This window comes from Cervus canadensis, chromosome 5 (genome assembly GCF_019320065.1).
Source record: "Cervus canadensis isolate Bull #8, Minnesota chromosome 5, ASM1932006v1, whole genome shotgun sequence".
Taxonomy (NCBI): Eukaryota; Metazoa; Chordata; class Mammalia; order Artiodactyla; family Cervidae; genus Cervus; species Cervus canadensis.
In genome coordinates, this window is record NC_057390.1 from 61,465,970 (window position 1) to 61,483,666 (window position 17,697).

The 17,697-nt window shown below is 39.0% G+C and overlaps 1 protein-coding gene across 3 annotated transcripts in view; it reads left to right on the top strand.

Annotated features, from left to right (window-relative positions):
• LOC122441849 overlaps positions 1–17,697 on the top strand; it is a 231,215-nt gene that overhangs the window by 43,215 nt on the left and 170,303 nt on the right. The window contains exons 1-3 of one of the 3 annotated variants that reach the window (XM_043468914.1): positions 313–365; positions 12,979–13,026; positions 16,848–16,962. The exons of 1 other annotated variant lie outside the window; for it this stretch is intronic. In XM_043468914.1, coding sequence (XP_043324849.1) covers positions 16,900–16,962 — 63 coding nt within the window. In that variant the 5' untranslated portion in view covers positions 313–365; positions 12,979–13,026; positions 16,848–16,899. Of the gene's footprint in view, positions 1–303; positions 366–12,978; positions 13,027–16,847; positions 16,963–17,697 lie in introns of those variants that run through there. One more of the 3 variants, XM_043468915.1, reaches the window with a different exon arrangement.

Consider the following 17,697-nt stretch of genomic DNA (forward strand, 5'->3'; position numbering starts at 1 on the left):
GTTGGCTTGTTTTTGAAGATGTCCCCAAAGCCACTAGAGATAACTTATAATGAGTAAGGTAGATGTTTAAGTTGGGGAATGGATCTTTGTTCTAAAATAAGATATAATGTTAAAGTAACAGTACTGAATTTTTTATGTCTTATGATACAGCTTTAAAGGAATTTTTGAATATTTTAAGCAATGGAAACATTACTGAAATATGTATTGCCTCTTTAGGTTAATTACTGGAAGGCAGTTTTCATTTGGTTATGGAACCTACCATCTGTATTAAAAGTCTTATTACTCTGTATTCGTACCTTGCAGAAACATGCTTCTCGTTCACCCCTAGGAGGATAACTTGGATGAATACAAGGAGCTGTCAACAGGTTTGTAATGTGTGTCTCTTTCAACAAATCTATGGATGCTTTATTGCTAATTTCCCAAACTCTGTATCCTTCTTGAGTACCTATAACTTCTATGGTCCTTTGTGGGTGGTGTTCTGGGGCTGACCAGTGAAGGGGCAAGAAAATAATTCTTAATTCGTTTCATAATGGAGCCAAGTGTTGAAAGAGAGTCCAGCTGGAGGCTCCTCGGGAGTATAGAGGCACAACTGAGAGAGAGAGGAGAGAGAAGTACTCAGAGGGACAGTACTTGGGATTATTCTGATTTAAGATAGATTTGATTTGAGGAAGATAAAGTCTGTATTAATAGTAGAAACAGAAGTAACCATGAATAAGGTCAAACTGAGACAACAGGGCCTTTCTTTGGTATATTTCTTTTTCTCTCTTAAAACATGCATGTGCTATATCAACCCCCCACAAATACTAAAATTTATTGTTAAGTTTCTAATTGCATAAGAAATACATACTTATGAGGAACATTTTTAAAACAAAGAAATAAAATGAAAAAAAAAAATACCCATCATTAATCACACAGAGATATTAGTGGTAAAACTTCAAGGTATGCATTTTCCCAATTATCTCTTCTTCCTCCCTCCTGCCTCCCTTTCTCTTTTGTCTTCCTTTTTTTTTTTTAAACATTTCTATTGATTGCTTTTTTAAAAAAGAGGATCTGTCATTTTAAACAGGATGTTTCATAAATTGCATGTCCTATAACAATATATCTAAATATCTCCAAGTGTATCTCTTTGTCAATGGGCATTTTTCCCAACATAATTAAAAAAATAAGTTTAACTAGCTCTGTTTTTCAAGTTATAAATGCAATACATATTTATTGTGAAGTAATATAGAAAATATAAAAAAACAAAAGATAGAAATCATCTTTAGTACTACTACCAGAAGTTGCTTATATTTTTCTATGGGGAATTTGAAGGAGGGTATTTATGATAAAATAAGCTTGGGAAATTTTGGATTAAATGCACTTAAACAGGTTTTCTCTCACTGTAGGACTTCTCAACACCTTTAATATGTTGAAGTGTATTATGGTGCTCATAAAAGAGAGATGAAATAGTTTCCCCAACTTATCTGACCTAAGAATGCTTTATTCCAATAGATATTTTCTTTCTTCAAAACACACGTTAGTAATGTTCTTTACACACACACAGAGGCATATTCACACAGTCTTTATATACTTGTTTCTAAATATGCTTGAGTAAATTCTGGAAGTTGACGATGGACCGGAAGGCTTGGCATGCTGCAGTCTATGGAGTCGCAAAGAGTCCGACATAACTGAGCGACTGAACTGAACTGAAATATACTTGTTGTAAATTGTTTTTAAAAATAATAGGATAATAAACACATCATGGATGTCTATTCACATCAGTAAATGGAAATTCACATCATCACTTTTAATGGCTGCAAAATCTGCCACTATTTTTATGCACCCTGTGTTTCTAAACAGCCTTTTATTGGGCTATATTCAGGTTGTTTCCAAATTTTTTACATTTGTAGATTATACTGAAATCAAAGCCGTATACATGACTTTCTTGTAAACTTGCGAATTATTTCCTTAGGTGAAACTTATAAGAAAGAGATAATATAAGACTTTTAATTTGTCTATATTCCAAGATTAGTTTCTTCACTCAAGAATATAGCATTTTTTTTCATTAAAAACAGAATGAGAGTTTAGTTGAAGTGTATGCTTATCAGCAATGATCTAACAGGAGCAAAGTGGGCTATCAGAAATATGGTTTTTAAAATGCTTGCTGTTATTCACAAGACTACTGTGCATTTATAAAGGAGTAGTTATCAAAATGTCTTTTCAGTATGGAAACTGAGAGCTTCTCTCCTTAGAAAATAAAGTAAAAAAGCCAATTCCAAAAATGTTATCCCACTCAACTTCTGGTAGAGAATCAAAAAGCTTAGGAGGAACAATACTTTCTCAGTTTTAAGTGAAAGGGAAATACATTTTAAATTCAGGTTAAGATACAGAAATAGATCCCTAGTGTTTCTTTTAGTGATCTGCCTCTTCTTGTTAATTAAAATGTAACGTATTCTATCCAGTGTTTTATTAGAATTATGACTCCATTCTATCAAAGGTCCCATAAGATATTTCACTGGAGCTTACAGAAACTGGGGTTTCATCTTGCTTAGAATAAAAATTCAGAAAGCAAATCTGTTTGATCAGCTTCTCTCTGTCTGAATATTGGAGTCTGCATTGAAGCTTTTGAACAATTATACACAGGGTTGAGCAAAGGCTATTATTTGCTTATGTGGTAGATTGAGATCAAGAATGTTAATGTTATCTCCAAGAAGACTTTTTAATTTATATCAAAATTGTATAAACAGGGTCACCAGGGCTAAATGGGATGTCAATGACCTATGAAGATGAGAAAGTAAACAAAAGATCTTAAAATAAGCTCGTAACCTGAACACCTCGAGCGTTGTTGTATATTAAAAGGCAATTGCTTACATAAAGAAAGGGAAAATTACTTAGTGCTAATTCTGTTTGTGACAGGCCCCTTCTTCCTCAATCCATCAGCAGAATGGTGGTGGATGGGGGTTTCCTCTGCCTGTTTTGAAGGGCTGTGAAGAAAACCAACATGAGCTGTCCTTTACGAGCATCCTGGCCTTCAGATGCCTATCCATTTCGTTTATGGGTTAGCTTCAGGCTAAGTTTTTTCTTCAGTAGAGGTTTGTGGAGATAAGGGAGTAGCCGGGGGACCTGAGTAAGATTAAAGGAGTAAAATATGGTTGGCAGGAAGAGATGGGTAGGTTCACTAAGGTACAGGTTCAAGGATTTCTTTGAAGCCTAAACTTCCATCTTCAAAAGGAATTTCAGCCAGATGGGGAACAAATGGGAACCTGTCTTTAGGTGGATAACCTACAGAGTTTGGGTTTAAGGGTAGAGGGATGATGGGTCCCAAAAGATGTCATGAAATAAAGGACCATGAAAAAAAAAGTAAAGTCGATTTTTTTACTTTGGGTTAGTAGATATATGTAATTAGAGATCTGAAATGAGACAAATTAAAAACTCATTGGGCTTCCCTGGTAGCTCAGCGGTAAAGAATCTGCCTACAATGCAGGGGTCGCAGGAGCCACAGGTTTGATCCTTGGGTCAGGAAGACCTGCTGGAGGAGGGCTTGGCAACGCACTGCAGTATTCTTGGCTGGAGAATCCCATGGACAGAGGAGACTGGCGGGCTGCTGTCCTCAGGGTCTCAAAGAGGCGGACCTGACTGAAGTGACTTGGTCCACGGCACAGGAGTAAATAGTTTGCTCATAAGAAAGAAAAGGTGTATCAGGACTCCACGCTGACCAGGTTGTGACTCCAGAGAGAATAGAATCTAGAGAATAGAATCATTATGTACATGGTTCTGTGGTTACACTTCTAGAATTAGATCCAAGCTCTTCTAGTTACCCTGTGTGACCCAGGAGAAGTAATCTAACCTCTCTGTGTCTGACTTTTCTCATCATTGAAATGAGAGTAATAATGGTAACTACCTGCAGGGTTAGTTGTAAGGTTAATTCAAACAGTGCTTGATATGTAATAAGTGACAGTGAATGCGAACTGTAAATTTTAACATTTGAAGATGCACTAAGAAGGGTAAGAATATCCTGAAAGATAACTATTCTGCTGCCTGCCATTCCATCTGAGAGCTTAATTTATGTGGTTCTTTTTAATACAATTTTATGATTTTAATAATAAAATTATATTCATTTAATAAATGAATATAGTTTTATTCATTTATTTGGCTGTGCTGGGTCTTCATTGCTGCTCAGGCTTTTCTCTAGTTGTGGCAAGTGGGGGGTACTCCCTCGCGGTGCCCGGGCTTCTCATTTGGTGGCGCCTCTTGTGGGGCACAGGCCCTAGGGCACCTGGGCTCAGTAGTTGCCGCGCCAGGGCGTTAGAGCGCAAGCTCAGTAGTTGCGGCACTCAGGCTCAACTGCCCCGCAGCATGTGGAATCTTCCAAGACTGGGGATGGAACCCGCGTCTCCTTCATTGGCAGGTGGATTCCTTACCACTGAGCCACCAGGGAAGCTCTACGTGGCTCTTGATGACTTTTTGATCTTTAAGAGTCGTGTTTCAAAGTGTGAATCATCCACAGGGTCTTACCCAAAGCTGTTCTCAATGAATAAACACTTGAGCAAGGATCTGTTGGCCAGGCAGACTGCTTGGGTGGGGTATCACTTCAGGGAAGAGGAAGAGGTGCTGGGCAGGGGGAAAGCTTCTGAGACAGACTTAACTCGTTCACACCAAACTTAACACACCAGGTACAATTTTTCCAATTGTGAGGAAATTCTTAAGTTTCTAGCATTTCAGTCCTAATCAGCAGAGAAAGAATGTGCCCCTATTGTTCCCTGAGAAAACACAGACAGTTAGGATACGTTTTCTGGCTCCTTGATTGAACCTTAGGAAGGAAAAATGTGTCTCACTCAAAAGAAGTCATGGGGACTTCCCTGGTGGCTCAGAGTGGTTAAGACTGTGCTTTTAATGTAGGGGGTGCGGGTTTGATTCCTGGTCAGGGAACTAAATCCCAATCCTGCGACCAAAAACAAAAACAAGTCATGGAAGGGCAGGGTTGTGACAGAGCTCATGTGAAGAAATTCAGGATTCTTTGCTTTGGATGAAGAAGCCGAGTTAGCATATGGCTGAAGCTGCATGCTGGCCAAGATGGTGCTTGAGACATCAAAAGACAGGAGAGACAGGAAGGCAAGGACAGACAGACAGACACTCACACACACAATCAAAGAAGAGGCTAGCTTATAAATATATATTCTATTGAAATACCAATTTATGTTTTATGGCTTAGCTGGTTTTTTTTCCCTAAGAGCCATCAATTTAATATATTTTGTTTCCACTAACTTAAACAGAACCATATAATTATTCCTTTATAGATCCTTTAACCAAATACATTTAAATACTTACTATTTATCCTAGCACATTTTTCTGCTCTAACACAGTGGATTTCTCTTCCGATTAATAATACCCGGAGGATTCTACACAAATCTAGCTTTTTGAGCCTAGGCCAATAAACATGGGTCAAATGATCTCTAAGGCCCTTTTCAACTCTAAATCTCTTTCATTTAAAAAAATTGTTTATACAAATTTTAAAGATTACTCTCCATTTATACTTACTATGAAATATTGACTATATTCCCCCTGTTGTATATACATCCTTGAGCCTATCTTACACCTAATAGTTTGTGCCCCCCTACTTCTACTCCCCCATATTGCCCCTCCTCCCTGTTTGTAATCACTAGTTTGTCGTCTGTATCTGTGAGTGTGCCTCTTTTTTGCCATATTGACTAATCTGTTGCATTTTTTAGGTTCCACATTTACATCATGTCATAGAATGTATCTGTCTGACTTATTTCATTTAGCATAATGGCCTCCAAGTATTTTTGTTTTTGAAATACACATGTCAGAGAAAGGCATTATAATTTTCTCAACATTTGGCTTTTTTAGTGGTGTTGATCTTATCTCCACTGCAAGGTTTGTTCAATAGACCAAGAACATCTTGGTCTTTTAAAGTCTTTTAAAGTCACAGACTGAAGAGTGACATCTTTATTTCAAGGAGAAAATGAAGATATGCTTCCTTGTACTAGTACAAGAAAGATCAGGTCATTCTTCATTAACAAACTTCCAAAATTTGAAAGGTTTATAGTAACAAGAGTTTATTTTTGCTCTTATGACATGGCCATCATGGGCTGGCTGCAGGCCCCACTCCACCTGCAGCATCTCATGTGAGCATATAGGTTGATGGAACAGCCACTGTCTCAAACATTGCTGGGTTTCACGACTGAAGGACAGCACTCTGGTGGATCTTGCACTAGCAACTAAATGTTCCAGCCTGGAGGTAACACAAGCCATTTTTGCTTACAATTCATTAGATAGAATAAATCATACAGTCACCCAACTACAAGGGGTCCTGGTGTGTATAATTTTTCTCTGGGCTCTCAAGACAAGGAACTTCAACTCTATGATGGAGAGATGAATGGGTTAGCTTACTTTAAAAATTCAAATAATAGAAAATTGTCACTCAGTAATACCCAATAGATAACTATTATTAACGAGTGAAGTTGGTGGGTATTTTCTAGTCCCTTATCAAAGTGTACATATGTGCACACATATACCCACATGATTTAATTTAAAAGCATCCCACTAGAAATGCTCTTTTTATACTCTGCTTCCCTTTTATCCTTAAGTATATAGCAAGGTTATATTTCTCCATGTCAAGACACTGAATCTACCTCTTTTCTTTTAACTGATGCATACTATTCCACTTTATGGATAGACTATGAGTTGTTTAATTAATTCCCTTTAGAGGCACAGTTAGATTCTTTTAGTTTTTTGTTTTATTAAACATTGTGCAATCAGTATTCTTGAACATACAACTCAGCTAGCAGTAAATGTTTGTGACAAAAAAATAAATCAAGGAAGATAAACAATCACAGTGATATAAGGCTCCAAATACATGGCTAGTGAAGAAAACAACATATTATTCAATCCCTTTTCACCTGGCTCAGCATATTTCAATGGCAGTAAAGTTGTAGGAATTCCTAAGTATCTTAATGTAGCATGTCATTCATTTTAGCATCTCTAGAGCTCCTGAATTCCTGTTCAAGTTAAAAAAAGTCTTGATTATAAAATTTAGCATCCCCTGTCTCATCCTTTGGGGCTTCCCAGGTAGGTCAGTGGGTAAAGAGTCCACCTGCTGATCCAGGAGACTCAGGTTTGATCCCTGGGTCAGGAAGATCCCCTGGAGGAAGGAATAGCTATCCAACCAGTATTCTTGCCGGGAGAATCCCATGGACAGAGGAGCCCGGCGGACTACAGTGCATGGGGCTGCAAAGAGTTGGACACGACTGAAGTGACTAAGCCACACACATGCTCTGATACTGTGGAAATAAGGTATATTGCAGTATTACTGCCTTATCTGAGAAATCTGAATCTCCTGAAAAGTGAACACGATGATAATGTGACCCTTCATTTATTTTTTATCTTCATTCCCAATTCCTCAATGACTAGTGATTTAAGTGAGAAATCTGAATCTAAATATAGTCAGGGTTTTAGTAGTTTAAACCAATCATGAGGATACTAGCTTGAAAAGCTCTGTGACTCCCACTGTGGAGGTGCTTACAGTCCCAAGAGGAGAGCTCTGAGCTTGATAGCTATGTTTTTTTTTTTTAACTAATTTATTTTTTATTGAAGGATAATTGCTCTCCAGAATTTTGCTATGAGTTTTGATGGGTTTAGTAGTTTGTAGTTGGTTGTGGAGTTGTGAGGGAGGGCACTGTGGAAGATAAATAAGTTCCTCAACATCTGAACTTACTCCTCAGGCCACTCAGGTCAGCTCAATTCTTCTTGAAGTTCTCATCGTGACACAGTCAGCATCAGGCCTGAAGCCCCACAGGTAAAAGAAACCCCTGTGAACCAACCAAAGTACTGGGGAGGGTTTGAGTAGCTTTAGCAAATTCTCACAGGGGAAAAAGTGGAGGGGGAACTATTAAAGATATGCTGGTACATCCTTATCAGGTGAGCTTTATAAGGACCTGTGAAAGACAATTGGAAGCAACCAGAAAAAAATGTTTTCCTGTTTGAAAGAAAAGTGAAAGTGTTAGTCACTCAGTTGTGTCCAACTCTTTGTGACCCCATGGCCTGTAGCCTGCCAGGCTCCTCTGTCCACGGAATTCTCCAGGCAAGAATACTGGAGTCGGTTGCCATTTCCTTCTCCAGGGGATCTTCCCAACCCAGGGATTGAAACTGGGTCTCCTGCATTGTAGGCAGATTCTACCTATGGAGCCACCAGCAAAGACCCTTTTTTTCCTTCTTGTTTAAGTTGATCTGTTTGCCTTTCAATTCAAGCTGTATATGAACTGCGTACTATATTTTTATTTATTTATTTATTTTTATTCATTTTATTGTTTTTTTTTTTTAAGGTGATTTTTATTTTTTATTTTTTTATTTTTTTTTTAATTATTTTTTTTTAATTTATTTTTTTTGGTCATACATTGATATGAATCAGCCATAGATTTACATGTATTCCCCATCCCGATCCCCCCTCCCACCTCCCTCTCCACCCGATTCCTCTGGGTCTTCCCAGTGCACCAGGCCCGAGCACTTGTCTCATGCATCCCACCTGGGCTGGTGATCTGTTTCACCATAGATAGTATACATGCTGTTCTTTTGAAATATCCCACCCTCACCTTCTCCCACAGAGTTCAAAAGTCTGTTCTGTATTTCTGTGTCTCTTTTTCTGTTTTGCATATAGGGTTATCGTTACCATCTTTCTAAATTCCATATATATGTGTTAGTATGCTGTAATGTTCTTTATCTTTCTGGCTTACTTCACTCTGTATAAGGGGCTCCAGTTTCATCCATCTCATTAGGACTGATTCAAATGAATTCTTTTTAACGGCTGAGTAATATTCCATGGTGTATATGTACCACAGCTTCCTTATCCATTCATCTGCTGATGGGCATCTAGGTTGCTTCCATGTCCTGGCTATTATAAACAGTGCTGCGATGAACATTGGGGTGCACGTGTCTCTTTCAGATCTGGTTTCCTCAGTGTGTATGCCCAGAAGTGGGATTGCTGGGTCATATGGCAGTTCTATTTCCAGTTTTTTAAGAAATCTCCACACTGTTCTCCATAGTGGCTGTACTAGTTTGCATTCCCACCAACAGTGTAAGAGGGTTCCCTTTTCTCCACACCCTCTCCAGCATTTATTGCTTGTAGACTTTTGGATAGCAGCCATCCTGACTGGCGTGTAATGGTACCTCATTGTGGTTTTGATTTGCATTTCTCTGATAATGAGTGATGTTGAGCATCTTTTCATGTGTTTGTTAGCCATCTGTATGTCTTCTTTGGAGAAATGTCTGTTTAGTTCTTTGGCCCATGTTTTGATTGGGTCATTTATTTTTCTGGAATTGAGCTGCAGGAGTTGCTTGTATATTTTTGAGATTAATCCTTTGTCTGTTTCTTCATTTGCTATTATTTTCTCCCAATCTGAGGGCTGTCTTTTCACCTTACTTATAGTTTCCTTTGTAGTGCAAAAGCTTTTAAGTTTCATTAGGTCCCATTTGTTTAGTTTTGCTTTTATTTCCAATATTCTGGGAGGTGGGTCATAGAGGATCTTGCTGTGATTTATGTCGGAGAGTGTTTTGCCTATGTTCTCCTCTAGGAGTTTTATAGTTTCTGGTCTTACATTTAGATCTTTAATCCATTTTGAGTTTATTTTTGTGTATGGTGTTAGAAAGTGTTCTAGTTTCATTCTTTTACAAGTGGTTGACCAGTTATCCCAGCACCACTTGTTAAAGAGGTTGTCTTTTTTCCATTGTATATCCTTGCCTCCTTTGTCAAAGATAAGGTGTCCATAGGTTCGTGGATTTATCTCTGGGCTTTCTATTCTGTTCCATTGATCTATATTTCTGTCTTTATATGACAAACCCACAGCAAGCATCACCCTCAATGGTGAAAAATTGAAAGCATTTCCCCTGAAATCAGGAACAAGACAAGGGTGCCCACTCTCACCACTACTATTCAACATAGTGTTGGAAGTTTTGGCCACAGCAATCAGAGCAGAAAAAGAAGTAAAAGGAATCCAGATAGGAAAAGAAGAAGTGAAACTCTCACTGTTTGCAGATGACATGATCCTCTACATAGAAAACCCTAAAGACTCTACCAGAAAATTACTAGAGCTAATCAATGAATATAGTAAAGTTGCAGGATATAAAATTAACACACAGAAATCCCTTGCATTCCTATATACTAACAATGAAAAAACAGAAAGAGAAATTAAGGAAACAATACCATTCACCATTGCAACAAAAAGAATGAAATACTTAGGAGTATATCTACCTAAAGAAACAAAGGACCTATACATAGAAAACTATAAAACACTGATGAAAGAAATCAAAGAGGACACAAACAGATGGAGAAACATACCGTGTTCATGGATTGGAAGAATCAATATTGTCAAAATGGCTATTCTACCTAAAGCAATCTATAGATTCAATGCAATCCCTATCAAGTTACCAACGGTATTTTTCACAGAACTAGACCAAAGAATTTCACAATTTGTATGGAAATACAAAAAACCTCGAATAGCCAAAGTAATCTTGAGAAAGAAGAATGGAACTGGAGGAATCAACCTGCCTGACTTCAGGCTCTACTACAAAGCCACAGTCATCAAGACAGTATGGTACTGGCATTTTATTGTTTATATTAACATTGTCTTCCTGCAGTCATTAGGGCAGTGCACTATAGCTTGTTCCTTTTTTTTTTTCCCCAATTATTTTTATTAGTTGGAGGCTAATTACTTTACAATATTGTAGTAGTTTTTGCCATACATTGACATGAATCAGCCATGGATTTACATGTGTTCCCCATCCTGAATCCCCCTCCAACCTCCCTCCCCATCCCATCCCTCTGGGTCATCCCAGTGCACCAGCCCTGAGCACTTGTCTCATGCATCCAACCTGGACTGGCAATCTGTTTCACACCTGATAATATACATGTTTTGATGCTGTTCTCTCAGATCATCGCACCCTCGCCTTCTCCCGTAGAGTCCAAAAGTCTGTTCTATACATCTGTGTCTCTTTTTCTGTCTTGCATATAGGGTTATCGTTACCATCTTTTAAATTCCATATATATGCGTTAGTATACTGTATTTGTGTTTATCTTTCTGGCTTACTTCACTCTGTATAATGGGCTCCAGTTTCATCCATCTCATTAGAACTGATTCAAATGTATTCTTTTTAATGGCTGAGTAATAATCCATTGTGTATATGTACCACAGCTTTCTGAACTGCATACTTTAAAAATCTATTCTATTTCAGTAGTTGTTTTATTTTATTTATGGAGCTGTTTTCTTAGGTTCTGTGTATGAGACAAGGAAAGAGAGAGAAAGGAGGAAAGTAAATGATATAATCAGAATTAGATAAAGTTATTATTTCTAATTTACAAGTGTAGAGTAATGGTGTATTAGACCAGGCTGTATAGCAAAATACCATAGAGTGGGTGGCTTAGACAATAGAAATTTATTTCTCACAGCTCTGGAGGCTGGGAAATCCAAGATTAAGGCATCAGCAAGGTCAGTTTCATTCTGAGGCCTCTTCTCTTGACTTGTAGGAGGCTGCCATGTGAAGTGTACTCACATGAGATCTTCTTTGTGAGACAGAGATGCATAGGGCTCTCTGGTGTCACTTCTTGCAAGGCCACTAATCCCATCGTGAAAGCCCCACTCTCATGACCTCACCTAACCCTAATTTCCCAAAGATCCCATCTTCAGATACCTGCACACTGGGTTAGGGTATTGACACACGATTTTGGGAGAGACACAGACCTTCAGTCCGCACTGTGTGCATGAGTGCTAAGTCGTTTCAGTTGTGTCTGAGTCTTTGTGACCCTGTGGACAGTAGCCCACCAGGCTTCTCTGTGCGTGGGATTCTCCAGGCAAGAATACTGGAGTGGGTTGCCATGCCTCCTCCAGGGGATCTTCCTGACCCAGGGGTTGAACTGGTATCTCTTAAGTCTCCTGCATTAGGAAGTGGGTTCTTTACCACTAACGCCAGCTGGGAAGTCCTCAGTCCTTAATAAGGGGTGTTAAATTCTTTGCTTACTCTTCAGTCCCCAAGGAGTTTCTAGAAAACTGAAGTTTAAAAAAAAATATATTTGGTTAATATCTAATCTAAAAAGCACCACTATATAAATGATGCACACACAGACATTTATCGTTGTCCTCTCTATCTCACACTGGGCAGAACTTCCCTGCCTTCATTTTCACCCTCATCTCTCACGAAAAAAAACCTTTGCAGATTTGTTGTTGTTTTTGCAGTGTTGGATTCAGGTGAAGATTAAAGAAGTAATGAGAGGCAGTGAAAACTACATTTGAGATGCTGATCCCTGGGACCAACCCCTAGACACCCTTCTGTTTGTCAATTCCCCTACTACCACTAACTATCCAAATCTTCAGTCTGACTTCATTTTGTTACCTACTTGAAATTCCACAATTAAAAGATCATGTGAACTAACAAGAAATAGCTTTAAACATGCAAATATTTGTGTGTGTGTGTGTGTTGAGAAGAATGCCATGTTAATAGACTTTTATAATTATTCTGACAATAGTGGGGCTCCCAGTTCATTCCTTGCTGGCAAGTGGCTGAAACTAACTGCCTAGACCACTTCTGTGATTTGTTTGAAAGGGAGGAGATGGAGTGTGGAGCAGTGGATGTGAGGTGAAGTCAGAATATGGCCCCAAGTGTGTTCATCCCAGCACATGTCATCCTTTCAGGGTGTCAATGTTCTCATCAGTAAATGGCAGATTTGGGCTGGACATCTCTAAAGCCAAATAAGAAGTTAACAAGGTGCACATGTGGCACCTTGAAAAGTGCTTATTCCATGAGTGGGCACTCTAAATATTTGTTGGATGAGTGACATGAAGAAAGGCTATTGAAGTATCCTTGTAAAGCCCACTAGAAGGTGGGTCTGGAGTCTTGTAAAAGCGTGCCGACAGAGCATAACAACTTCCTCTCACCTGTGCTAAGATTTCCTGAGTGTGACCCCTTGTTTTTCTTCCTTTTCTTCTTTGTCAGTCTTTGCTGGCCTTGATCTTGGAGCCTGTCTGATCGTTTGCTATCACTGTAAGTAAACTGTTCACTCCCTGTAACTTGCACTTGAAAATGAACAAGGGCAGCCTCTTGCAGTAAAAGGGATGTAATTTTATGAATGCAGGGAAGGCAACTACTGCTTGATTCCTGGAATTATACAAAGATCTCCTTTCCTGAGCTCAAGGTTTCATCATATTTGTTAATATAGCAAAACATCACTGGAAACTTGGGCTCTGGCCTTTCCTTTGACCTAAATAACTAAGGGACATGGTGCTCCAGGTGCCTTGCTTTTCTTAAGAGTATTCCACTAGGCCCTTTAGAATCTAGCACAGTGCTTTCTGTACAAAGCAAATATTCAGAGCCTTGAATTATCTTTATGTAGAAAGACTCAAGTGATGTCATTCCACTGGATTTGCTAGGAACATTAGCAACAATTTTATATTACTTATTTTGGAAATAAGACCTTCAAGGCAAATATGAGTAGCTTGTTTCTATCGTCTCTTTCTTGATAATCCGTTAGATTAGAATGATAACAAGTATACATGGAAAGGAAGTGAAGATGCTGGAAGAACTAATAATTTTTATCCAGCAAGGAGTTGTCTGTGATCTTACTTGAGAGAGAGAAGCAAGATTTGGGGAGTGATCCATTTTCACCCAGAATATGGCCACATTCTGACGATTCTGAGGTGGTGAAAGTGATTCATCCTTTCAGGGTGTCAACATTCTCATCAGTAAATGACAGATTTGGACTGGACGATCTCTAAAGTCAAATAAGTTATCATTTTTTCTTTCCTTGAACTTATTCATTTATTCAAAAACAATTAATTGAGGGCATGCCATGTGCTATGCATGTGGCATGGGGATATGGCAGTGAGCAAAACGGATAAACATACCTGCCCTGTGGAGTTTCCATTCTAGATGGAGAAAGACACACAATTAATAAATTAAAAAATATAATTAAATACACATATATGTATATTTCAGAGGGTGGGAAGCACAGTAGAGGGAGAAATATGAAAAGAAAGGGAAGGGGAAATTCAAAGGCAGAGTGACCTTTAAATGATGTGGTCCAGAAAGCCATCTAGACATGCATACTTCCAACAGGACAGGGTTGGACTTACCTAAAGAAATCCCATGCAACTGCCTTGGAGTCCATACTTTCTATGAAAAGTTTTTTTTAGCCAAATATATCTTTGACTTGATTTCATTTATTTATTTATCTTTCACATACAATTAAAAAAATTGAATTATAATGTACCCACAATAAAAAAGCTCCCAATGTTAAAGATTGGTTTGATGAATATTAACAGTCACAGTTACCTGTGTAATGATCACACAAAACAAAATATAGAACATTCCTATCATTCTATCAGGCTTCCCCGGGTGGCTCCACAGTAAAGAATTCACCTGCTAGGCAGAAGACTCAGGAGATGCCACTTGTTCGATCCTTGGGTTGGGAAGATACCCTGGAGGAGGGCATGGCAACCCACTCTAGTATTCTTGCCTTGGAGAATCCCATGGACAGAGGAACCTCACAGGCTACAGTCCATAGTGTTGTACAGAGTCGGACATGACAAGTGACTGAGCACATCATTACATTATTCCTCCTTCCAGTCAACTTCTTGCCCCCTCCCTGACACATAAATCAATTTTTGACATGTATAATCAAAGAGGGGCTTCCAGGTGGCTCTAGTGGTAAAGAACTCTCCTGTCAATGCAGCAGACGTAAGATATATTGGTTCGATCCCTGGGTCTGGAGGAGGGCATGGAAACCCATTCCAGTATTCTTGCCTGGAGAATCCCTATGGACAGAGGAACCTGGCAAGCTATGGCCTGTGGTGTTGCAAAGAGTCATACATGACTAAAGTGACTTAGCACACACATGTATAATCAGAGAGAGTTTTGCCTGTTCTTAGTCTTCATGTAAATGGAAAAGTGAAAGTCACTTAGTCGTGTCCGATTCTTTGTGACCCCATGGACTATACAGTCCATGGAATTCTCCAGGTCAGAATACTGGAGTGGGTAGCCATTCCCTTCTCCAAGAGATCTTCCCAACCAAGGGATTGAACCCAGGTCTCCCACATTGCAGGAAGATTCGTTATGAGCTAAGCCACCAATGGAAACATACTGTATATATTGGTTTGTCTCTTCTTTGCATGATTTTGAAGTTTGTCCATTATGCTTTCTGTAACAGTATTTTGTACCTTTTAATTGCTGAGTAGTATTCCATTGTATGAAGAAGGAAATGGCAAACCCATTTCCTAGTATTTTCTAGTATTCTTGTCTGGAAAACCCCATGGAAAGAGGAGTCTGGCAGGCTACAGTTCATGGGGTCACAAAGAGTCAGACACAACTTAGTGACTGAACACCAACAATAATTCCATTGTGTAGATTTACTTGGTTTTTAAATAGGGACTTTTCATGAATGAGAACCTCCCCCCGCCTAAATATGAATCAGAATCTTTCTGCTGAAAGGGAAGTGTAAAACTAAAGGATCTGCCTGGTGACCTCACCGCTGGATCACCCATCATATTTCTCATGTTTAACTAGTGTTGGTGGGCTTCTTCCTCTTCTGAGTGTCAGCAGGAGGCCCTACCCTTGTCAGTATCTTGGTCTTGCCCTCCAGGCACCTGGCCATTTCAGGCTTCCACTCCTGGAGTCTGGACTCACCAGGCCTTTCTCATCACTGCCAATCCATTTACTTAGATGTGCAATCTGCCAGCGACTTCCTTTGTCCAGGCAAATGCTGCAAGGATGGAGCTGCAATTCCACGTCCTTAGCTGCAGTATCTGGCACTAAGGAGTTTGGTTTTATACTTAACTAGTTTGAAGAGATTCTGCCTGGGATCCTCCTTTATTTAGCTCATGGCTCTTTTTTCTTATCCCACTTGCTGCTTTGAATGTCAGGATGGGCAGAATGGGGTAGCTGAGATTTAGAAGGGTGGAGAAACTGTTCATCTTAGGGCTTGTCTTTGAAAAGCATTTCATCTTCCTTTTGATCAATTACTGAATAGAGCAAGCCTGGCTTATCTGAGGAGGTGTTTACAATGTGAAGAAGGCATACTCTTATGGGTGTTTGGAGGATGCATAACTCCAAGTGCACAGGTTTAAAAAAAATGATAAATGATTTTTCTAGAGAAACACTGCATTTTGAAGGGTGACTTGGCACAGGGTCCAGTTAGCTGATACATGATCTCCTGCAGGTATTACTCTGCATCCCTGGTGCAGTGAAGAAGGCCATTAGCACCAGGTAGAGGCCTGGGACGAGTCAGAGGTGTTGGGCTGTCACCGCCTGTCTAAACTCCGTTCATTAGTTTCCTTAACATTTGCCTCAGCTATTTACATAGGATTCCTCAGTAGCCAGAAGGGAAATATCAGGGCAACCAAGCCATGGTTTGGAGCCATGATGTGTGTAGTTAGAGGACTGGTTTTCTCTGACTGTTCTTTCCTTCCCCATGACATTGATTCTTTCTTCTCTTGAATATCAGGCTTTCAGTGGGTACTGTGGTATGTTCCTGTGGTAGAATAATATGTGAAAATAAAACATGAATAAGCTAGAACAACACTTAGTAAAACATAGTCATTTTGTATCCAAAAAAAGTATGGAGTTAAAAAACCTGCAAATTATATATGTACAATATGGCATTATTTATGCAAAAATTTTAAATATGCAAAATGATCCTGTATGTCATCTAGAGAAATTTACATATTATGGCAGTTTAAAAATATGCTTCTGGATGATAACCTCCAAATTCAGAATCAGGGTTCCCTCTGGTGGGGGTTTGGAGAGGAATACATCTGGGAGGGGACCACAAGGAACTACAATTATGCTTATAGTAGTTAATTTTGGGGCAGGGCATTTCCCCAACACTGTGTGGTATATGGGATCTTAATTTCCCCACCAAGGATGGAACCTGCACCCTGCATTGGAAGGCAGAATCTTAACAACCGGAGCACAAGGGAAGTCCAGGTATTTAATTGCTGGATGGTGACCCCAAAGGTATTCTATATTGTTATTCATATGTTTTTATATATTAAAACATTTTATAATAAATAAATAAAAATTGTTCATTGCAGTAAGATGATAATTGGTTTTTATTCTCTATATTATTAGATTTCTGACATTCAGTCATTTTCACCCGTTGCCAAATTATAGATTTTGGTTAAGAAATGAAGTTTGGAGGAGGGGTGCTCTTAGATTTCAAAATTTATGTGTCAATGAATTGTTCTTAGAAGGCAGGTTTACCTTCTCAAACAAATAGGTGGTATTATGTCAACCTAATTAATGATGTGGAACACAGGATTTTAAATAAATGCTGCTGTAACTCTTTTTTTCCCCAAAGGATTCTATAATTTATTCATTGATTAAGTGTTATTAAGACTACTGTGTTATTACACTGAGATAAGTAACATGATGTGCTGGGGTGGAAAAAAATTTACTCAACCAAATGTAAAATACACAATGCAAAACAAAAGTATTTTAGCCAATTTCCAAAGAGGAAATGCAGCAAAGTACAATGTGCATAAGCCCATTGTGAACAGCCATACTAGAGAATGAATGAGTGTGGTTTGCTGAGCTATTTCAGACTTGTCCCAGTCTGGGATGCAGTGGCAGGAGCTGGATTTGGGTCAGGGCCTTCTGTAGCTGAGAGCAACAAACCTCTCAAACTCTGTCCAGTCCCATCTGCATTCTCCTTTCCTGGGT